Source organism: Bicyclus anynana, chromosome 24, assembly GCF_947172395.1.
Source record: "Bicyclus anynana chromosome 24, ilBicAnyn1.1, whole genome shotgun sequence".
NCBI classification, from domain to species: Eukaryota; Metazoa; Arthropoda; class Insecta; order Lepidoptera; family Nymphalidae; genus Bicyclus; species Bicyclus anynana.
Window position 1 is genome coordinate 5,217,270 of NC_069106.1, and position 25,227 is coordinate 5,242,496.

Here is a 25,227-nt window from a genome sequence, read left to right on the forward strand (position 1 = left end):
TTGTAAATTAAGTTGTCCTGCCAAATGTTGCGAATCGACATTAGTTTTCTTATTTTTGTAATCACTTCTGAGTCTGCTAAAAGTTGTTAAAGTTCCCTAGCTTTATTTCATGTTATAATACATAGGTAAACTGTTGTACGCCATAAATAGTCGAACATGTGTTAATCTGTGTTCTCGGCAAATTTATACTAATATTATAAAGCTGAAGAGTTTGTTTGTTTGTTTGATTGATTGAACGCGCTAATCTCAGGAACTGCTGGTCCGATTTGAAAAATTCTTTCAGTGTTAGATAGCCCACTGATCGAGGAAGGCTATAGACTAGGTATATATTATACCCATATTCCTACGGGAACGGGAACCATGCGGGTGGAACCGCGCGGCGTCAGCTAGTAATTAATAAAACAGGAAAATTTGCGTAAAGCTTAAGCACTCTTCAGACCCATTTGTATCTACAAAGTGTCTTAAACGAAGATTATCATGCAGTGTCATGACGACGAATTATTATGTCGAACGAAGCCACGTTGATTGATCGTTTTGTTATTTTCTAGAAAATTCTACGAGTCACTCTAAATTATGGAGCGTTTTTTGTCATAGGATATTAGTATTCGCAACACACTAACACCAATATGGTGAGAGGTTGCTTAACATCTTTACTATGAACTGGAGTCGTAATAGCCCAGTGGATATGACCTCTGCCTTCGATTGGGATGGCGTAGGTTCAAAACCGGTCCGGGACATGCACCTTCAACTTTTCAGTTATATACATTTTAAGAAATTAAATATCACGTGTCTAAAACGGTAAAGAAATCATCATGAGGAAACTTGCATACCAGAGAATTTTCTTGATTCTTTACGTATGTATGGAATGTCTCTCAAAAAGTTCAAAGTGTTTATTAAACGCAAGCTTTTGGGAAAGGCTTAATATAGTGTTATGATTATATTAATGATAAAAAGCTTGGTGTTAAACAGTAATATACGACTGTGTGCTTAAGTTTGTAAAATGGTGGTTAACAAAAAAAAAAACCTTGGCTGAGTTTTTTGTAAGCTCTTCTCGGACCAAGGCGCGTTTGGAACCCACGTAACTTTAGGTTTAAGTTTTCGACTATTATTACCACCATTACATTAAATTAAATTATGACATAATCTTGACCTTTCAAAAGTGCTTGTAAACTAAGCCTAATTGAAATAAATGAATTTTGACTTTTATGTGGTACGTCAGCTTGGTGGCCTATTAGCCCTAATCCCTCTCATTCTGGGAGGAGACTCGTGCTCAAGACTGAGCCGAATGATGATGATGTGAACTGGATGTCCAAAAAGGGTCGATAGATACTTTTTATTAATCTAAACTTAGTAATATATTACAGATCCGTGATAGCCCAGTGGATACGACCTCTGCCTTCTGCCTGCCATAATTATAAAATAACTATTTAAATCTTGTTTAATGGTGTAATTTGACTTTGTAATCATTGGATGTCGAACACAAAGGCTCATATAATGCTATGTCATGTCGACAAACAAAACCAATGGAAGTAGGTAAAATGTTGATTAATCGTTCTGTTATTTTTCTCGCGGATTCAATGGTGAATGGCCAAATTCTTAATTCCTTTTGACTTTTGTTATTGTTGGTGCCTTGCTTTCATAAATGTTAGTGCTTTTTAGGGTTCTGTCTATCAAGACCCTTTATTTCAGGAATGCCTGTTGGTAAATAAATAAATAAAATCAAATAAAAAGCCTTTTATTTCGCACATAAGTAAATTATACATAGTGAACTTATAGTAGATAATATGTAGAATTAGGTTATTAAAATTTATAATTTTGTTACAAAACGAAAATAAATTACAATTTTTAAATTTTTGGAAGTATACTTTATTATATTATATAAAGTTTTAAAAAATTAGTGCGTACCCCTCTATTGGAGGGTGAAGGCCTCCTCCAGAGATTACCAGTAGTCTCTATCTGTGGTATTTTTCCTCCACTGCTTTCCAGCCGTCCTTTCAATGTCGAAAGGATGCCTGTAGGTATTCAAGTTGAAATTTACGTACGTAGGTACCTACGGTTTTATGATATTGTGAAAAACTTCACGCTTACGTAAAAAAGACGTGTTTCTAGGAAAAAACGCTAGGAAAATCGGTTTCTATTAAAAATGCGGATTTTTTGCGGCAAAATGCAAGTTTGGATGGGATGTAAAAAAAGCTTCTATACCCTAGAGACGCGCGTCGAAAGCAGAGCTAGTAATTTGCATAACAAAATATAAACTGTTATTCCGCCATGCTTATGTTTTGAACGTGGCTTATATTGGTATTTTTGCAAGCTTTTATGGATCTTTCCCTGTTGGATCGACTCTTGGAAGCTAAATTAGAACCAAACTAAGCCTCAATAGCTCAACGGTAAGAGCGGTTGGACTCATCACAGAGGGGTGGTGGTTCAATCCTCACCCTGTTGGTCTATTGTCGAACCCACTCCTAGCAGTCTTTCCCGACTAGTTGGAGGGGAATGGGAATATTTGGTCATATTATAAAAAATATGGATAATATTCTTTTAAAAAAAAAAAATTGCGGACGCCAGCGACTTTGTCTGCGTGAAATGTCTCGGGAACTCGGGATTAGAATATGCAACGATATCGTAATGATCGGAGCACTTCATATATGCAAAAATGCTACTGCCTGCCTCAATACAAACCTGTATTGGAGAAGGTAATTTCCATTTTGCACAATTTGTACGAATGATGCTTACCCTAGTTTAAAATCCTGTGCCCGCCTAGGGTTGGCGTAGTGCGAATGTGACCATCGAGACGCATACATACAACGCACAATAAACGCACAATGAATATAAATACTTTCCCATCGAGTTTTGGCTCATATGACTTGGCTTCTAACTTGGAACACATTTTTTTATTTATTAATAGTGTTTTATAGGTAGAAGAGCCCACGATGCTAAAAGTTTACTTACTCAAGCGTCGCGAGAACATATTAGATTTGTAAGACTAGATGATGATCATGATCGTCTGGCGACAGGATTGACGCGGTAATGTTTGATCTTGTTGACTGCGGAACCCTAAAACGAATCCATATCCCCCTTAGTTTTGGTTCTGTTTGACTAGGCATTTCCCGTAATTTGCCTTAGAGGGGCCTTGTATAAAAATTAGTTTCGGAGTCCAATAGACGAGCAGCAAATCCCGAAAATCTCTTTAGCATTTTTTTTTTCGGGTAGCACTAGATGACGAGAGATTGTGGATTAAATCTTGCAAATTTTTGCTTTCACACTTAAGGGGCCCTGTATTCCGGCGGCCTCTTGTCATCAGTGGCATGCATAAGATGTTTAACTAGGGTATGCACTATAAGTAAAAATTGAAAAAATTCCTTGTTTAACTATGTATTCCGTGGTCCAACATAGATTCCTATTAAGTCCTTAGGGTAAGCAGTGCTTTTTTGTATCTAAGAAGTGCATGCCACTGCGTATCTATACTAATATTATAAACCTGAAGAGTTTGTTTGTTTGTTTGATTGAACGCGATAATCTCAGGAACTACTGGTCCGATTTGAAAAATTCTTTCAGTGTTAGATAGCCCATTTATCGAGGAAGGCAATAGGCTATGTATTATCCGCATATTCTTACGGGAACGGGAACCACGCGAATTAAACCGCGCGGCGTCAGTTAGTCATTGATATGGCTGATACAGCGGTAGCTACACCCTTACTTATAGCTTTCGTTTAAAAGTATCTTTAAAAATAAACTTTTTCTGACATTAAAAGTGAAGCATTTTATGCATGAGCAGTTTTTTATGTCGGCGACTTTATGAAAGTTTATAATTACTTGGAAAATAATGATCTCAGTAAACGCCCTTTGTCGATACCGTAACTTTTGAGTTTCGTAAGAATATCGAATTTATTCGAGCCGAAGAAGCTAAATTTATCAATTTTCACGACTCAACACTTTTGCAATGTAATTATTGAATTTTCGCCCAAAAAAGTATATTGATTTTGTTGACTAATAAGAGCTTGTCGAGTTTTCCACAGATTTTATCGTGAGAAATATCTTTTATAATATCTTATATTATTATCTATTTAGTATAGTCGTGGTAGTTGAGCCGTGATAGCCCAGTGGATATGACCTCTGCCTCAGATTCCGGAGGGTGTGGGTTCGAATCCGGTTCGGGGCATGCACCTCCAACTTTTCAATTGTGTGTGAATGTTTGAAAATTGCAAAGACGTAATAAATGCATTGTTTTCAATCGCACACCGAGATAATTACCCTGCAGGGTCTACATGACTTTCTCGAATTACCCTTGGGTTTGACGTCAAGCCAACTGTCAACAAGCATAACATCCGTCACGGATGACATATGAGAAGGGTCGCAAAAAACGCCAGTTCATTTTTGTATTTGTGACCATAATTTATGGAGAGCGAGAAAATGCTCAGCATTTTTACTATTAATCATCTACTTACACCAACTGGAAGTATATTAACTATGTAATATATCAATATAACAAAGTAGAAATTGTGTGACTGTAAATCATGATTAATAATTCACTATTATAGTAATACTAGCCAATGCCTCGCGGTTTCACCCCCATAGTTCCTATTCCAGTAGGAATACATGGATACATAACTTATGACACTCACAAGCAAGGCGAACAGGCATCTTCTAGGCAAGTGCGCTTTACCTTAGATCTCATTATTGCTTTCCATCAGGCTTGATTGAAGTCAAGTTGCATAAAAAATATATCCGGTAGTAGACAAAAGTACAGCCTTTATAAAATGCCGTAGGTCTGGCTACCGCAGGCTTTTAATCCAAAATATCACAAGTTCTAGTGGACTTGTCTTGTTATACAAACTAGTTACAAACACAACATTCGAATTGCAACTCCTGTTAGCATTCAAGAATGTTTCACAGCGGAATGCTGAATTCCAGCGAAAAGCGCTTTGATATAAATGTTCATACCAACAACTCGTATCACGCTGAAACCGCTTCATGGTAAGTTACTATACCGAAGTACTAATGAATGCTAATTAATGTAAAGCCCAAACTACGTAGTTTTGCAACAAACGCTTGCATATTTCGTATTTGAAAAGCGTTTTGTACGGGCTTTCCGGGTGCCGGCTTATTCAGTTATAAATTAGTACTTGAAAGTGATTTAGGTTGATGTCTAATGATAACGCAGATAATAGTGCATTTAATACAGTTGAGTTGACATTTAGTACTTTTTACTTGTTGTGTATCTATTCCATATCTATATCTTTTCATGGCCTCCGTGGCGCAGTGGTATAGGCGCGATCGATCTCTGGCTGGGCCGAATGAGATTTTCTTAATTGGTCCAGGTCTGGCTAACTCGAGGCTTCGGCCGTGGCTAGTTACCATGCTACCAGCAAAGGCGTATCGCCAAGCAATTTAGCGTTCTAGTACGATGTAGAAACCGAAAGGGGTGTGGATTTTCATCCTCTTCCTAACAAGTCTCTCTCCCGTCTTAGATTGCAGCACCACTTACCATCTGGTGATATTCACATAGTAATCACCCTTTCTGAACAAGGGCCATCTTAGGGCGATAATGATTATCTCTATAGTGATCACTGCAAACATTAATGATAGTAACTACAGCACATAGAAAACGCTGAAGTTGAAATAATAATAAGCGAGACCGACTTCATGAGCATGGCAAATCTATTATACTTTATACTCATATTATAAAGCAGAAGAGATTGTTTGTTTGTTTGATTGAACGCGCTAATCTTAGGAGCTACTGGTCCGATTTGAAAAAATCTTTCAGTGTTAGATAGCCCATTTATCGAGGAAGGCTATAGAATATATATTATCCCCGTATTCCTACGGGAACAGGAGCCACGCGGGTGAAACCGTGCGGCGTCAGCTTGTATTACCATAAAAGGCAGCACACAAAAGTTCGTACTCTCATTGATCTACGATAACCGATAAAACTTTGGTGGACCCGAAAACTTCACTAGGCTTTTGATCTTTCGAAGTGTAGTTTACTCATAAGCAAAGTATATTTTTACGATCGCCCTGATGTTTTACGTGTGTATGCTAAGCAAGAAAACCCTTTTCTAAATTCGGATAAGTTGAAAAAGAAACATTTTCTAAATTATCTCAGCTTTTATGGCTTTATCCAGTGGCGGATTTACCAACAAGCTGAAGATTAGGGCGGCAGATTTTAGGGGGCGGCGAATTAGGCCTAAAAATTTTCATATTACAGAAATAAAGAAAAACTTATTAATACGCATAAAGAAAACAAGTCTTGATTCTCGCGAAACTCTAACGTCTGTATTGTTACTGAACACTGTAAATATATAGATAGCATTTGTAGGCCTTCAAGGAAGCATAAAAATTACTAAAACCTCGGTAAAATATACTTTACATGTACGAGTAGATACCTATTTATAGCCTACTGGCGAAAAATTTTTAAATCCGCCACTGGCTTTAGCTATGGACAGTCATTATCATTATCCTAGTTGCAAATAAAAGTACTGCTTAGCGATTATTTTACTAGGATATAATGGTAATTTGAATAAAGATATGTTTTAAAGATTATTACAAGACTAGCGGACGCCCGCGACTTCGTCCGCGTGAAACTTGATGTAAACTTCCAACTACCTCTACCCTACCCCTACTACTAAAAAAAAAATGTCCTTCTCCTGGCTCTAAACTACCTCCCTGCCAATTTTCAGCTAAATCAGGTCATCGGTTCAGCCGTTCTTGAGTTATAAGTGGAGTAACTAACACGACTTTCTTTTATATATTTATATATCAAGTTTCAAGTTTCAAAGCCTTTATTATTCCTTACATTTCTATAATTTAACAATGCTTACAACTAAAAAAAACTTGTTTTTAGTAGGTTAGTCTTATTTCTAATTGATTAATTAAATATATTTAACTATGCAGTAAGGACCCCTCATTGGGTATAGGCCTCCTCCAGCCGATACCATTTAGTTCTATTATTTGCGACTGTGAGCCAATTTCTGCCTGCTAACTGGACGATGTCGTCGGACCAGCGCGACTTTGGTCTGCCTACTTATTTATATATAGATAAACTTTATTATGATACTGGAATCTATCGTGCAAATTTAATAAAGTGAAATGGACCCCGCAAATCCGCAGCGTTTCCGATAAAAACAAGTTTTCATATTATCGTTAAGTTGAAAGTGCAGGTTGGCCCAGTTTACACCGATGAATACCTACTCATTATCTTTGTAGAAACACCATGAGTTTTAATACTAGAATTGGGACAAAGTGTTTCTAACTACCCGACTGGCTAAGGAGGGTTATTTTATCTAAGCACTGCTGACGCCCCGCGATTTCATCGCGTATTTCCGCGGGGATAGGGATAGCTTATGACACTCACAGATAACATGGCTTTTAGTGATAAAAGAATTTTCAAAATCGGTTCAGCAGATCCAAAGATTACATAACACCACAACTTTTCTCTTTATAATCCTATCCTACTAATATTATAAGCGGGAAAGTTTCTATGGATGTTTGGATGTTTGTTACTCTTTAACGCCGCTACTGTTGAACCGATTTGGCTGAAATTTGGAATGGAAATAGATTTTACTCTGGATTAACACACATGCTACTTTTTATTCCCAAAAAATTCACGGTTTCCCGAGATTTGCGAAAACTGATGATTTTGATGATATGAATTTTTGTTACTCTTTCACGCCTTGAGTACTGAACCGAATTAGCTGAAATTTGGTATTAAGATATATAGCCTGGATTAACACATAGGCTACTTTTTATCCCGGAATAATCCATGCTTCCCGAGGGATTTGTTGAAAAACTAAATTCCACGCGGACGAAGTCGCGGGCATCCACTAGTATAGTTTAGATTCTTAGTTAAGCCTAAAACCTAATCGATCTCTTGTGTTATTGTCGAGGAAAAATGAAATATCGTAGGGTACCTAACAAAAGCAATCCACGACCCGCGTCGACCGGACCCGAATGATAAATTGGTTGAAACAACCGGGTCCGTTTCTGAGAAAAATACTGAGTAATCTATAAAAAGTCAAGCCCTCGCCAAATAGAATGAGATACTTATCTCTTGACTCCGGCTCATTCTGTCTTTAAGATGTATCAAAATTTAATTTCATACTTGTGGACGATCGCTACTTTGCATGCGTGAAATTTAATTATTCACGAATCACGCGTAATCCATGGATTTTTTCGGGATAAAAAGTAGTTTTTATTTTATTTAATAGTCTCCTCCACTTCAAATTTCAAAGATTATCCCGGACATTTGTCAAACTGACACAAAATATTTTTTTATGTGATTTGGTATCATGTAAATAACTATACATAAGCATTTGGAATAATACAGTTTTTATTTTAAATCCACACGACATCGTACCGGAACGCCAAATCGCTTGACGGTACGTCTTTGTCGGTAGGGCGGTAACTATTCACGGCCGAAGCCTCCCACCAACTAGGCTTGGACCTGTACCAATTAAGAGAACTTCGTCCTGAAAACCAATTAAGAAAACCAGGACCTCCGTCATTAAATCCACCGCGCATACCACTGCGCCACGGAGGCCGTTTATTTTGCTCAATGGTCGTGTCCACTTTACCCGGTGGGTTGGGAAAAGCTAATATAATTACCAATGTTATTAAAACTATTTGAATAAGAAATGTATTTATGTAGCATTATTGTTGTACTATAATAAAAACTAAAATACATTTTGATTCATATAGAAGAACAGATTTAATTATTTATTATGTCTAATACTTCTCTTTCCATAAGCTGTCAAACGTCAAGGTTTCTACTTTGCCCTAACTTCCTCTATACACACAAAAACGTGTGTAACAAATACGCTTAATATAGAGCTACTAGCGGACGCCCGCGACTTCGTCCGCGTGGAATTTAGTTTTTTACAAATCCCTCGGGAACCGTGGATTTTTTCGGGATAAAAATGTCTATGTGTTAATCCAGAGTAAAATCCATTTCCATTCCAAATTTCAGCCAAATCGGTTCAGTAGTAGCGGCGTTAAAGAGTAACAAACATCCAAACATCCATACAAACTTTCGCGTTTATAATATCGGTAGGATAAGTATAGAGCTGGTTTTTTATGTTATTTTCAGAACTTTTTATGTAGTTTTCATTATAAAGAATTCAAATTATAATTTTATTACAAATTCTAAATACTTTTTCATTATCTCGTGAAATTTTATCTCACTATTCAAAGATCTAATAATAAATTACGACTTTCTACGGGTGCATCAATTTAAGACCAATTGGAGTTTTATTTTTACGACCTTCATATAAAAATTTCATATCATCAATCTTATTCATTTTATGTAAGCACATTTAGATGAGTTTAGTTTTAAAATATTGAATTTCAATAATTTAAAAAAGTATTATAGTTTTTTTCTATTAATTAATAATACGTTATAAACGATGGGCGTTAGTGTCCCAAGGTGCTGGAGTGGCGACCCCGCACCGGAAAGCGTAGTGTTGGTCGACCCCCCACTAGGTGGACCGAAGACATCAAGCGGGTCGCAGGGAGCCGCTGGATGCTGGCGGCTCGAGACCGTTTTGCTTGGAAGTCCATGCAAGAGGCCTATGTCCAACAGTGGACGCCCATCGGCTGACAATGATGGTCCGAAGCGGTGGTAGAATCTTTACAAATAGTCAACTGACGTGTCAAAAGTGCTTGTAAACTGAGCCTACTTGAAATACCTAAATGATTTTTGATTTTTATTTTGATTTTGATGATGATGATGAATTAATAATATGCTCCCAATCGATTTCTTCTTCTTTTTTTTTCTCGGCCACAGCGGCCAATCTCATGGTGAGATTAACCAAGTACGCAGGAGATAGTGCTCAAGTGGTAGGCACCGGATGTGGCTAATTAATATTATTCCGAGAAGAAAGCGATTTAGATTGAAAAAAAAAAAGTTTATATTTAACTAGCGGACGCCCACGACTTTGTCCGCGTGGAACAAACAACAACAAGCAAGAACTCAAATAACAATAACAAACACTCATACCATCAAAATCATAAGGTTTTGGTAAATCTAGTGAATCCAAGGATTTTTTCGGGATAAAAAGTAGCCTATGTGTTAATCCAGAGTAAAATCTATTTTTATTCCAAATTTCAGCCAAATCGGTTCAGTAGTTGCGGCGTTAAAAAGTAACAAACATCCAAACATCCATACAAACTTTCGCGTTTATAATATTAGTAGGAAGTAGGATTTGATATGTCAACTACCCAATTCCAAGTTACCTGAGTGACGAACCATGAAATCAAAATTCTAATAGAGATTCCAACAAAATAGAGACTTTTGTGTAAGATAAATGAACAAAGTATTGAATTTGTCCAGGAAATTCCAAAATTGTGGATTATGTAATACCTGCAGTAATGTTTGAACTTTGAAATAGATCGGATTACTGTTCGGTTCGTTCTCGTATATCAAACTCCTTTAATCAAACACGTAACATTTATCTCGTAGTGGCTTAGAACAGTGCTAGAGGTTATAATTACGAGTAGCTTCATTATTCATATCAGCTGATGGACGTCCACTGCAGGACATAGACCTTTTGTAGTGACTTCCAAACATCACGATCCTGAGCCACTTGCATCCAGTGAATTCCTGCGACTCGATTGATGTCGTTTTATAATGCGGGGTCGCCATTCCAGCACATTGGGGCCCCAACGTCCAATATCTCTTCGAATTGTGCCCGTCCCATTCCACACTCCAGCTTCGCGACTCGTTGAGCTATGTCGGTGACATTGGTTCTACTGCGGATCGCTTCATTTCTGAGCTTTTGTAAAACCACAAAGGTCTGGCATTGACAGATTCTTGCTCTATTACTAATAATATTTTTGTAGATACTTATAAGTATATTTATAAGCATTCATGTGCATCAGCATAAAACTAGACTCGCATCTTTATGACGCTTTTAAAAATCTAGGAATATTAATTCACAAATCTCGTCTACTGCTATTCCGTTGGTAATTTCGCGTCGGTTTTAGAGAGTTTTAACAACCAAATGCATAATTCCACTCAGAAATGTTAGATTGAAAAGCACTGCAACGAAACGTAAAAGGAAAGTACCTAGCCATAGAGCAAGAATTATTAGGGTTATATTAACTATAATCTTTTATGAGTTCTGTTTTTTCCCATTTGTCGCTATTGAATTTCTGTCCTGTGATATCCACCAGTAAGCACCGGATGACATTTGTAATTTGTATTATAGTATGTAGATGACATTTTAGTCAATTGATTTGTTGTTTATTTTAATAGATTAATAATAAATACCAAAATAGGAAATAGGATCAAGCTGATCTATTCACCATCTTGATAATTATTATCAACCTATTAAAATAAACATCAAAACCTTTTGACATATGTCATTATACATACATACTGTATGTTATCCACCAGTAAACACCAGATGACATTTGTTACATAGAATCTCAATTTTGTGTTTGTAAACCCGAGTAGGTTTTGAAATTGAGATTTGAGATTGAGATTTTTTTGTCATGAAAACTCTTTGTTATGATTTTAATTTTTTTAAACGGATTATAAACTAAGCGTTCTAAATTATGATAACGCACAAGTGCACAATGAGATACATTAAGATATTGAAATTGTTGACATAAGAGACACTTTACGAGCAAATGTAACATAAAATTATTTTTACAATTAAGCTAGTTAATAAGTAAGTTGCTTTCTTTAATATTCTACAATTCAAATGAATTCTTTGTCTCATGTAAATAAAATCTGAATGGATACATATACGATTGATATAATGGATATTATATTTTTTGCCTAATAATGAAATCACGTAAACTAGAACAACACTATACTGTATAGTTTTTAATCACATTTACTGTGGAACTAATCTATAGATATCACTTCCCGTCGATAGTAACAATACATAATAATTCAAAGTACCTACAAACCATCTACAACAATAACAATAGACAGTTGTGTGAACGTTATTAATTCAATATGCTAGTTGACACTTTATTAAAAGGTCTTAAATTGCTCAATATCGGTCTTAAATCAAATCAAATCAAAAATCATTTATTTCAAGTAGGCTCAGTTTACAAGCACTTTTGACACGTCAGTTGACTATTTGTAAAGATTCTACCACCGGTTCGGAAGGCAGGTCCTGCTGAGAAGATACCGGCAAGAAACTCAACAGTTGCTCTTTTGAAAAAGTCATACAGTATTATAATTTACAATTGATAACAATTACTGTTTACATTTCTAGAGACTTGAGACTTGAATACTCCCTTTAATTTTAAATTAAACTTTTGATTTAATGTTACGAATACGCTGTCTGCCATGATGGGTCTCTAAAATACAAAAAAAATATATATATGTTTGGATGGCAAACCTACATAATTTAGGAATTATGTTTCTACATAGAAAAAAATGAATAAAATGTATCAGCTGGAGGAGGCCTATACTCTTAGACCAATTATTGTATAGGACCTGCCTCGCTAGACGTTACTTTTTTGTCAAAGTATATGATCAACGGTCTAATGCGATTATAAAAACTGTCTCTATAGAATCGATGTTAAATAGTTGAAAGAGCCGTAAAAATACCTTTTTGTGTAATTGAATTGTGTTTAAAAACGGGCAAAAACTTCTAATTTAGTAAAAGATATATACAAAATCTAAGCTCGTTTTCCACAGAAAATGACTATGAGTGCGATACAGGTCCTTCTATAATTGGTCTGAGCCTATACCCAGTGAGGGATTCTTAACATAATTATAAACTACTATACTAACATACGTAACAATTATAACCTTCTAACACTTATTTAAGAACAAACAATTGTAAAAAAGAAAATGTACACACAATATTGTAATAATTAATAAACTTACTCACTTACACAAATAGTATAGGATAAATAAACTTAAAATAACTATGTAATTTATTGTTAAGAAGTAATAAAGGCTTTGATTGATTGATTGAAAATACAGTTACCTTTTTGGATTGTTAGAATCTTAAATTATTCTTCTTCTTTCTTTATATTTACTATCTCTTCTTCTTTTTCTAGTACAAGTCTACTCTATTCTTCAATAAGACGCGAGATCAAGAGAGCAAATAAAACATCCTAAAATAGATTTTTTTTTACTTTAGAATGCTTACTTACTACTAAGTAGAAGTTGATGTATTGAAAAAGTTTGAACTAACTGACTTCTTATTTATTGTTTCAGACATCCTGTCCAATGAACGAAGAGAACGTTTTGAATACGAAAATTGAAACATCCGGTGATGAAGGTTGAACGGCTTACAAGATGGACCCAAATGGATCAACGAAAAACATGTATAAAAGAAAAGATTGGAGGTTCCCAGAAGGCTTCATATCAGTCACTTTATATATAATCCTTTTTATAGTCTCAGGCAATTGCCAGACTAACCACAAAGATGAATCGAGTCATATCAGTAGCTCAACCAAATCTGACTTAAATAAATTAGGTAATACAGTAGATTCTAGTAAATGCCATAGCTGTCGTAGTGATAGTAATGAAATTAACGTTAATGCTAAAGGCAGTAATATTTTAGCTGATTTTATAGATACAGTTAGTACATTTTCAGAAAAGTACGTTTTCGTAAATGAAACAGAAAGGAAGCTACAAAATGTACTAGAGAAAGCATTAGATGAAGCTTTCGAAAAAGATAGATATGAATTAATAGAAGGTGTAGAACTAAAAGCGATAGATTCGAATAACGTAACGAAAAGGTCGAGGAAAAGCTTAGAAATTAAAAACGAAGAAAGAGCACTATTCAGCTCGTATACTTATGAGTATAGATTATTTCAGAAGATAAAAAACTTTATTGATACACATATTGTATCAATTAATTTACCTAAAGCTGTGGGGCTTGCCGGATTTCGGTGTAAGTAAAAAAATATTTTACTTTTTTTACTAGTTATTGTGACTTTTAACTGCAGTAAATAAAATCGAATGGTGTAATAACGATTTGAGGTTTGAGTTGACGCTCAATAAAAAAAATTGTAAAACTTGCAGCTCATTAAATCTAATTTACGACGGGACGAGACATAATAGCCCGGTGGATTTGACCTTTGCCTCGTGCATTTTAAAAAAAATAAATATCACGTGTGAAGGAAAACATCATAAGGAAACCTGCATACCTGAGAATTTTTTTAATTCTCTGCGTGAAGTCTGATAATCCGCATTGGGCCAGCGTGGTGGACGATTGGCCTAACCCCTTTTATTCTTAGAGAAAGCAGTGAGCCGAATATGGGTTGATAGTTAATTATATTCTCCATAGAAGATTTACTACAAAATATTTTTATGCATCGCTCAATAAAGTTGCAATGTATATTAATTAATATGTCACACATGTTCGGTTGATTTAATCCTGTGATAGAAACCGAAAAAGCGTAATCGCTAATAATAAATATAATTTCGATGCACTGCACGGATCCCTGAAAAACACCCCATACAAAATGGTACGAATTAAGGACGTCGTAGGTACATAATGATCGTTAGATTTGTATGGGCGGTCAAACAAAATTATAACAACTAATATCTTTGTTACCTCGCTGAGCAAATTAAAAAAATGACTTCTAGCTATAAGAGCAAAGCATAATCAAACCTCAAAGAGGTCGTCATATTGTTTAAGAACTCAGTAAATTAGGTAAACCTTTTATACTCTTAAAATGATTTTTTATATTTTTTCAGCGTTTGGACTTAAAAAGTTCTTCTTACCACTCCTTATCGGCGTTCAAATTTTCAAAAGTATACTTGTGGCGATGTTCCTGCCGAGCCTTTTGGGGAGTTTCGGCAAAATTCTCGGAAAAGGTAAGTTGATTCAAGTTGTTTGATTAAATCAACACAGTGTCTAAACGTATCTTATCAACTTCTGGAATCTTCCAAAGTTTGTGTTTAATCGTCTTTCATCCAGTTTACGATTAAGTAAATACAAATAAAATTTAAAGCGACCGAGACATATTTTTCTATACCTTTTTTTTAAGAATATTTGCCGTATCTTTTTTAAATATGACCAATATTCCCATTCCCCTCCAACTAGTCGGGAAAGACTGTATTATGCTATAATACAGTCTAATTCTCTGCCTGTGTGAAGTCTGCCAATCCGCATTGAGTCTGCGTGGTGAATTATTGGCCTAACCCCTCTCATTCTGAGAGGAGACTCGAGCTCAGCAGAGAGCCGAATATGGTTTGATTATGATGATGATACTTCCAGGTATATCTCAAATATCCGCGGCATCGAGCCAAGCAAGCTACCCGCCAGCCAACACAGACGAGACTGCTTATAACAACGACAATGGGAACTTTATGGGTTACGAAACCAACCCAGCTGCTACGTATGCGTATTCCCCGGACATGTATGGGAATATGGATGGGAATGACGTCAACGATCAATCTAGCATTGATATGTCAAGGTGAGACTTTAAATAGGTATCAAATGCGATAGAAATCACCTTCACTCAACGATGTTTTATACTATAGATGTGTTCCGTTTCTACAAAATCACCGCAAAAGTGATCCGAACTCAGAATTTCCTTCACTTTTTTGTGTTATTTTTGTGTTATATGTTTATGTAGGTATAAATAACAGTAATAGTTATTACACTTCCTGATTACAACTCGACAAGACATTATTTGTTAACAGTATTTAGGTATTATTTGTATAAATAACTTTCGTTGTTTAATAATTTAACAATTAGCCACATTTGTCCGCCTCAGTTTCAACGCCTAAACAAACCCGTTAGTGCCATATCTCTAGTATAAATATCTTTGCCTTCACCCATCTTTTTGTTGATAGAGAGACATTTTAAATCAAATTAGTATCTTGAAAAATATGTATAAAAGTAACTAATATAGATTTTAATAAATCTACAGCATCAATATGAAAGTTTTGTATTTTTGTATGTAATAAATAATCTCAAATAGCACTAGACAGATTTTAAAAATGAAGCTACGTTATCAGGGAGTAACATAGGCTACATTTTATCCCCGTATTCCAATTGGAATGAAAACTACGCAGGTGAAACCGGGAGTTTCTGCTTGTAAGTAATACAGTATACGTAAATAGATTATAATATGTCTAAATTAAAAAAAAAATACATATAAATGCCTTTTGTTAATGCACAAAACTCTTTTTAGGTCATCGTTATCACAATAATTATAATTGTATGAAAATTTTACAAATACAGTATTTTAACTACGCAAATGGTTTTGTTAACATAATTATGTAATTTTACTTCATTTCAATGTTAATTTAATGTTTTCCTAACCGCAATACGAGCTTTTATGATTAAATTAACTTAAATTGTAACAACGGAATACTATTTTATTGTTATTATCAAGACTTTTTTAAAAAGTTTGTGTTATCGCCGCGTTTGCCGCTTTTAAATTTACATGTTGTTAATAAATAGTGTAGGAAATAGTAGTCTGTGACAGTGACGTCGCTCGATCTAGTGTCGGCTTCAGTGTGCTCGTGGCGTTCGAGCCGTCCACATCTCTTGTTGTGTAATTCTTTACGGGTTACTTGGGATAGGCGGGGAGAGTGACTTGAGTGGAATAGGGGAGTGTTAGTCGACTGTCAAAGGATCCGTTAACCCTACATAACATCGTCCGCAAGTATGTGACTTCACTCAAGGTCATTCTCTGCCATTCTAGGGCCTTATTTTGGTTACAGTTTGATTTGCTAATTAAGTTGTCCTGACAAGTGTTGTGAATCATAACCTTTGTTTGACATTAGTTTTCTTATATTTGTAATCACCTTTGAGTCCACTAAAATTTGCTAAAACTTCTCAGTCTTAAGCGTCGTTTAGCATAATTTCGGCCTTTTTCGTTTTTCGTACATATAAAGACCGTTTTATTTTATCCCAAATTGATTTATTCAGAATTTAAAACAGCTTTTCTTCGTGTAATATCTACATAATATTAAACTTCACAAAATAAATCCCCTGAAATATACCAGCTAATGGAAGTAATCCCCATTTCCAAAGTTTTGAAAGAATTTTAGGGTTTTCCATTTCTACCCATTTCGTGTTGACGTATTTTATGAACTTTATGGTGGGAACATAACTCTTTTCGTGAAGTTAGTGATCTACCCACTTAAACGCATTCGCAAAATACTCTGATATTTTAGACTAAAAGTAATATTTACTACACAGAATTGTTTAAACAAATTCCAGTTTTTACGTGGTTTATATTATTTAATGTAGCTATTAAGTATAAATTACTACTATGAATTATTATTATTATAAATTGGTAAAAAACAGGTGGTTAGTACCAATTTCTGACGACCTAGTTATTGGCATAAGGAGTTGTTCAAAAATTATTACTAACCAGTGTAAGGTTTCGGAAATATTATTGTCTAAAATGTGATTTTTCTAGTTAAATTTATACGGAACATTACATTGTTATACAAAAAGGAATTCATAAGAATGATATTGACACGTCCGGCAGTGTGGCCGAGTATTTAATTTTAATAAATAAAGTATTCTATGGCTGTACGGTGTAATGCCTTTGCCTTTTTGCATACAAAAAAAGAAGGAGATGGTGACGCGGGAGGGAGTTATGAAATGGTAGACGACTAAATCAGATTATCGATTTAATTATTAAATTAGTAATCATTGAGTGTAAATGAAATATCAATGAAAATGTACAACAATTAATGTTTACGAGATTCCATGATTATGTCAATGTCGAGATTTACTGTACATAAGGTGAAGATGGAATTAAAATGTATACAAGAGAAGTTGGACTTTAATTCAATATATCTAAGTTATGGAAGCATCTTACACCAGCTGTTTTTTTTACTGTTGCTTAAAAAATAGTGATATAACTTAAAAGCCACATTGTCCTACAAATTGCATGGTACTTTATCTTCCAACACTCAGAAGTACCTTGGAAACTCGTTCTCAACAGTGAGCGGAATATGGGTTGTCAATGATAATTATTATGATGATGAATTAAGTTAACATTCCCATTATACAGAACCACCGCCCCATAAAACGGTATTCTAATGTATTCCTTCATGTGAAAACGTATTCATTTTACGAGACTCGATCTCCTCACGTTCGTTCCGCGGGGACTCGGCGTATTTTTCATTAAAAACGACGAAATATGAAGCGGGAGCATAAAAAATAATAATCTCCCTTCTAAATTTATTACTGCGTAACGAGACAGGGTATGCGCGATTTGTTGAAAAAAAGAATCAATTTTGGCTCTGCTGCCAAAATTGATTTTCAAGATATACGGGCTACAGATCTTCAATCATAACTGTAAAATTTTATGTAATCGAAATTTTAATCAAAATCGTGAAACCAAGCTAATAATACCTAACCATTATTTACTATCATCTGATAGTTTGGCCAGGAGTTTTTCAAGGCACTAACTTTGGTATTTTTAGCGGACTCAGAAGTGATTACAAAAATAATAAAACTAATGTCTAAAATGATTTTTTATTTTAATCCCTTAATTTTTCCTTCGTGATGCCGTGTAGAAACCGAAAGGGGTGTGGATTTTCATCCTCCTCCTAACAAGTTAGCTCGCTTCCATCTTAGACTGCATCATCTCTTACCATCAGGTAAGATTGTAGTCAGGGGCTAACTTGTAAAGAATAAAAAAAAAAATAATTTTGGAAGTGTAAAAGCACAAGCCACAACATGAATAAGGAGAAATGTGTTACGAGTGATGACGTACTCAATGTACGAAACCAATGACAATTCCGCGATGCTTTGAGGCCCATCTAACGATCTACGATCGATGGGTTTTTCATTAAAAATTCACAACAACACACATCTTATTATATTTTGTTCTTGTTTCAGATTTGGCGCTGGTGGTCAGAAGGTTACATACTTACCAACAAAGAACAGTTACTACAAAAATCAAATGTCCACAACCAGTAACAATTACAAGGTATCATCGTCCTCATTATCAACGCATATTCGGCTCACTGCTGAGCTCGAGTCTCCTCTCAGAATGAGAGAGGTTAGGAAAATAGTCCACCACGCTGGACCAGTGCAGATTGGCAGACTTCACGCATTGAATTAAGAAAATTCTCTGGTATGCAGGTTTCCTCAGGATGTTTTTTCTTCACCGTTTGAGACACGTGATATTGAATTTCTTAAAATGCATACAACTGTAAAGTTGGAGGTGCATGCCCCGGACCGGATTCGGAACCCACACCCCCCGGAATAGGAGGCAGAGGTCACATCCACTGGTTATACGATGATAAGATATAGTTTCCTAATAACATCGTTGTTTGCATGGTTTTGAAAGAATGTATGGCAAATTGTAAAATCTTGTTAGATGCAGAACAAGTAGAAGAGGTAAGAGATGTTTTGATATGTGGGTTCTAAATTTACGAAAGATAAGTAAGATAAAAATAAGAATATAATGCTTTTATGAATAGCCAGAAGGTTTAAACTTTAAACGCAAGGGCTGACTTTCACTTGTATACAGTGTTAATCCTAACACTTATTTAATCAATATATAATTAATAATTTTAAGTATAATTTTTCTTGCTGCATCGCCAAGAGATGAGTCTAAAATATGTAATTTTCTGTGGGATCTTCGAACGGATTTCTCGAAATTCTTTCTCGGATCTCTCAAGTCAAAAACAGTTTTTAAATTAAATGTAAATATTTCAGATTTTCCAGAAAATTCCAGCTTCCTCTATGATTTTGAGCAACTATGATCCATTCTACTCGCCTCTACTTTCACGTCTCGACGGTATCTTCGCAAGACTGGGTAAGCTAAACTGAACAGTACCACTATAACACTAAAGTTCAAATTTGACATTCATTGCAGAATCTAAGCTGGATTTTCCTATGTAAGCAAACAAGGGTTCATTGATGCATATTTTAAGCTAGTAGTATGAGATAGTGCTGTTCTAAATTTAAATTTACGTGAGCCGATTACAAAGATATTGAAACTTAGCAAGCATACAATTTGTGATTTTTCTTATATGATAATGTTTTTTTTTTCTAATCCCGCCTGGAGTTGAGAGCAAGGGTATTACATCTTTTTAACGGCCTCCGTGGCGCAGGGGTGTGCGCAGTGGATTTACAAGATCGAGGTCCTGGGTTCGATCCCCGGCTGTGTCTATTGAGGCTTTCTTAATTGGTCCAGGTCTAGTCCAAGTTGAAAAGCTACACTATCCCTGAGTGCTAGGCTATATTTTATGTCAGGCTATGTTTTTTTTTTTATCCATTTTTAGTGTCACAAACACCTATCTTAGATGACTGTCTGTGACACCAAACAGAAACGGCTTACAACTCACCTCAACTCACCATTACGATGTTCATTGCAAAGAAGCAATGCCCAGCACTGATTTTCAACTGAGACAGGAGTGACGTCACAGTCAGTTATAATTACTAATCAAATTACTTATTTTTCACATCACACTAATACTATAAAGGCGAATGTTTGTGTGTGCGTAAGTGTGTAAGTATGTTTGTCCCTCCTTTACGCTGCGACTGTATAAGCGACTAGCTGATGCCGCGCGGTTTCATCGCGTGATTTCCGTTCCCGTAGGAACACGGGGATAATATATAGCCTATATAGCCTTTCTCGATAAATGGGCTATCTACCACTGGAAGAATTTTTCAAATCGGACCAGTAGTTCCTGAGAATCAACCAAACAAACAAATTTTTCAGCTTTATAATATTATATTAGTATAGATTTGGCTGAAATTTCACATGGAAATAGACTTTACTCTGGATAAACACATAGGCTACTTTTCATCCCAGAAAAGTCAGTGGTTCCCGCGGGATTTGTGAAAATCTGAATTCCATGTGGACGAAGACGTGGGCGTCCGCTAGTAATACCATAATTTCCAGGTCTAGCACCAACGGAGACAACGACGGAAGACAGCACTATGATCGGCGGGCAGACGCTGAGTGACGTCAAGCTGGAAGCCTGTCGGGAACAGCTGATATGTCTTATGTACTCCAGTCCGGCCAAGTATGCGCCATATAGCAACTTGGTGTCAGCGCAACTGAGTAGGTACGTGACGTAGAACCATATAAAGTCTATAATCATCATCATCACTATCAGCCCATATTCAGCTCACTGCTGAGCACGAGTCTCCTCTCAGAATGAGAAAGGTTAGGCTAATAGTTAGGCTAATAGGCTAGGTTAGGTTAATAGTTTAGCACGCTGGCCAATTGGCAGACGTAGAGAATTAGGAAAATTCTCAGGTCTGTAGGTTTCCTCACGATGTTATTTAGACACGTGATATTTTAATTTCTTAAAATGCACATAAATGAAAAGACGGAGGTGCATGCCCCGGACCGGACTCGATCCTACGCTCTCAGAATCAAAGGCAAAGGTCATGTCCACTGGGCTATCACGGCTCAAATTCTATAAATTTAAATTCTTCATAAAGATGTTTTTAAACTTTTTTAGGGAGAATTTTAAAATCAAAAATTCTGAATCTAAAATCTGAATCTAAATTTTTTTTTTCTTTTTTTGTCTTTATGTCTGTCTTTCTGTCTCTCCGTTTTTTTGTGGATCCCTGAAACTACTCAATAAGTTCAAATTAAACTTGGCACGATTTAATACCATAATACTTGCGTAATACGTTAAAGGATACTTTGCTATTATTAAAATCTGAAGGGGGTTGAAAGTTTACATAGATTCTTCTCATTCTGAAAGGAGACTCGAGCTCAGCAGTGAGCCGAATATGGATTGATACTATACTAATTGAATATCTATTCCGAAGTATACATCTCTTTTAGTACAATATTATACTCGTACTACGAGTACGAATAATTGGATGACGTCTCACGCCATGCAATTTACACAAATAACACGTGTTTAGACTGTAGGGATGTATCGGTAAATACGTAGACAGAGAAGTAAATAGATACATGGATATCGAATCGAATCGGACGGTAGATAACATCTATCGCATTCTCTCAAGAAAAAAACAATTCGTGTAGGACAAGGCGACTTGATATTCGGAGTCATGACGCTTGCCGTTATTTTAAGGAGATGTATGGTACAAACAATGTGAATATTCCATCATTCATCGATTTCAATGCTTTTTCTGCATAAAATTAACGAACTTAGAGTGAACACGAAATCACAACTTGTTGAAAGCTTAAATAACCACTTAGTATAAAATAATCGTTTATTAATGAAAACTTAGGTAGACCAGTAAAGTGTGGGTTTCAAAATCACTTCGAGTTCGTATATCTTTTGACTCGACGGCACGTCAGTCAGTTGTCTATTCCCTCCTCTGTCTGCGGATAAATAGCAACCTAAATAGGGGAATAAAATCGCTGAGCCATATCTGCGTGTGATATATGTCAGTATGTTGGTACAATAGCACCGGGAACTGATGTTATGGCAGTTTAATGAAATACCTACAACATGCTCGAAATGCCGCCGCAATTCTCGTGAGTTGCAAACGGTTTATTTATTATAAGCCTTGTAAGGTAGAAAATGATAAAGGATTCTCGAAAAATTTGAAAATACAAATGTTTTATTTACGTCTGTGGTATTTTCTAATTAATCATGATTTGTGAATACATTTAAATAATAAATAAAATTGTAGTGTCGGTCTGTGATTTCAAAGTAGCTGTTTTCTCAAGTGCTATAAATGTCGCCGTTAAATTTATCTACTTGCGTTATAAGGTGCTCGTCGTACGGTATGCTCGTGGCGTTCGAGCCGTCCACATCTCTTGTCATGTAATTACTTGGGATAGGCGGGGAGAATGACTTGAGTAGAAAAGGGAAGTATTAACAGTCAAAGGCGCCTTTAACCCTACACACAGCGTCTACAAGTGCGTGACTCCACTCAAGGTCATTCTCTGCCATTCTAGGGTCTTATTTTGGTTACAGTTTGATTTGTTAATTAAGTTGTCTTGACAAATATTGTGAGGCAAACCCGAAGTTTTTCATATATTTTAAATCCAATTTTGAAGCTTCTGCTAAAAATATTTAACAGAAGAGGCATTTGGCTAACTGTATCATAGATTCTACTCATTGGGAGATATTAGCAAAAGATCGGTCAGAGTGGAGGTCCTATGTTCAGCGGAGTACCTTTGGTTTTGAAGATAGGCGGAGGCGGGATCTGGATAATCGTCGTGAACAACTTAAGGCCAAGCCACCCTCCAATATCTCATATAATTATGTGGACGGTACCCTAACTTGTCCTGTTTGCTCCAGGACATTCCGCTCAAAAATAGGGTACATAAGTCACATGAGGGCGCATGATCGAAGCCCGCGTGTAATCTGACAGAGTCTCCAGTCGCTGTTGCCGAATCGACAAAGACGAGACGACTATAGTTCTTTTTTTTCATCACTGTTACAGAGAGCTCAACGAACTCCGTCGGCCAGTGTCCGACAACCCGGAGATCCTCCGTTTCTTCCGTTACATGCGAGCTGCGAGGAGAGGCCAAGAAGGCACCGACTGCATGACTTCTCACCCCGCGTGTGCGACCAATACCGCTCCCTCCCACACCATGATAGCAGCATACCATGATATCAATAAACTCGTCACGGCGAGGAAATTACACACATAATAGGTATCATCATCATCATTATTAACAGCCGATGGACGTCCACTGCTGGACATAGGCCTATTGCATGGACTTCCAAACAAAACAGTTTAGACCCACCAGCATCCAGCGGCTCCCTGCAAACCGCTTGATGTCCTCGGTCCACCTAGTGGGGGGTCGACCAATACTGCGCTTTCTGGTGCGGGGTCGCCATTCCAGCATGTCCATCGGCTCTTCGAACTATGTGGACTGCCCATTGCCACTTCAGCTTCGCGACTCGCTGAGCTATATCAATGACTTTGGGTCTCTTCTGGGGATCTCCTCATTTCTGAATCGATCACCCAGAGAAACCCAAAGCTACCATAATATGTAGGCAAGTCGATATTAACAATGTCTCGGCTGGTGGGAGGCTTCGGCCTTGGCTAGTTACCACATGTAATACTTGGCAAAGACGTTCCACCAAGAGATCTAGTGTTCCAGTACGATGTCGTGTAGAACCGAAATGGGTGTGGTTTTTCATCATAACAAGTTAGCCCGCTTCCATCTTAGATTGCATCATAACTTACTATCAGGGGAGATTGTAGTCTAGGAGTAACTTGTAAAGTATAAAAAAGCCTTAAATTCATGCATCTATACTAAAGCCATCGTCGATGCACTGTTTACTAACAAACAACAGCAGTATTACATTTTTTTTTTAATTTTGAATAAGCAAGCGCTTAGCTGCAATCATGCCTGATGGTAAGCGATGATGCAGCTTATGGTGGAACGCGCTTGCCTAGAAGATGCCTATTCACTCTTGACTTGAAAATACCCATATTGTAGGTGGTGGGGAAAACTGAAGCTGGTTGAGCATTCCACATCTTTGCAGTGCGTATAAGGAATGAGGAACTAATCCGCTTAGTACGCGTAAAACATGAATAATATGCTCAATATAATATGCTCAATTTTGTATCCAAATATATACCACAGGTATGGTACTACCCTAATATATTATGTTACAGGTTGTCTACGAACAATGATGCAGATGCTACGAATGCTACGATCAAGCCTAATGTAGAAAATATCAAACAATGCAAAAAAAGCCATCATCATCTTCATCATCATCATCATTGTCATCACACTACTTTGTTATGACTCCACTAAAGAATAGAGTCTGAGAGGAGAAATTACACCAAGTCGCCCAATAAGATGTCCCTAATATAAGTGGACATTTTGTTAACCCTGTGTTTATCCAACTGGACTATCAAAATAGAGACTAATTACTTTATTCATTGAGTTTGATCCATACAAAACTAGCATTTGAATTCTAATTCTAAAAGTTTGTTTATCACTCTTTATTAGCACGATTTTAAGGCTGTGTAATAATACAAGGCTTCTACATACATATAATTCACAATACATTGACAAAACAGAATCTTTCGTCCAGAAAAAATGTTATTTTCTAGAAGTTTAAAAAAACACGAGTAAAAGCAAGTTTCATAAAAGTTTCTATTACATAATATATATATATATATATATAAAAAACATTTATAAATAAAAAACGATGTAGAAAATATGTATTTAGTCTGATGTCTAAATTAGAAATCCCTGTACGATGTTTTTTGCTTGGAATATTTGAAAACATTTTACCCCGAAAAATCTTTCCCTCTTAAGTATTTGTAAAAAAAAAGTAATTTTGGTAGTGTACTTATATGTAGGTATACCTTATATAGCGTATGATATGAAAATTCTTGTTACCGCCAAGAAATTATA

General features: G+C 36.1%; 1 protein-coding gene across 1 annotated transcript in view; it reads left to right on the forward strand.

Moving 5' to 3' along the window:
* Positions 1-24,974, forward strand: part of LOC112056885 (uncharacterized) — a 66,873-nt gene extending 41,899 nt beyond the window's left edge. The window contains exons 2-9 of the mRNA XM_052889088.1: positions 13,181-13,862; positions 14,672-14,791; positions 15,195-15,393; positions 18,792-18,882; positions 19,617-19,716; positions 20,809-20,974; positions 23,289-23,502; positions 24,477-24,974. Of these exons, the coding sequence (XP_052745048.1) occupies positions 13,262-13,862; positions 14,672-14,791; positions 15,195-15,393; positions 18,792-18,882; positions 19,617-19,716; positions 20,809-20,974; positions 23,289-23,499 (1,488 nt within the window). The 5' untranslated portion in view covers positions 13,181-13,261 and the 3' untranslated portion in view covers positions 23,500-23,502; positions 24,477-24,974. The remainder of the gene's footprint in view (positions 1-13,180; positions 13,863-14,671; positions 14,792-15,194; positions 15,394-18,791; positions 18,883-19,616; positions 19,717-20,808; positions 20,975-23,288; positions 23,503-24,476) is intronic.
* Positions 24,975-25,227: the final 253 nt, after the last annotated feature.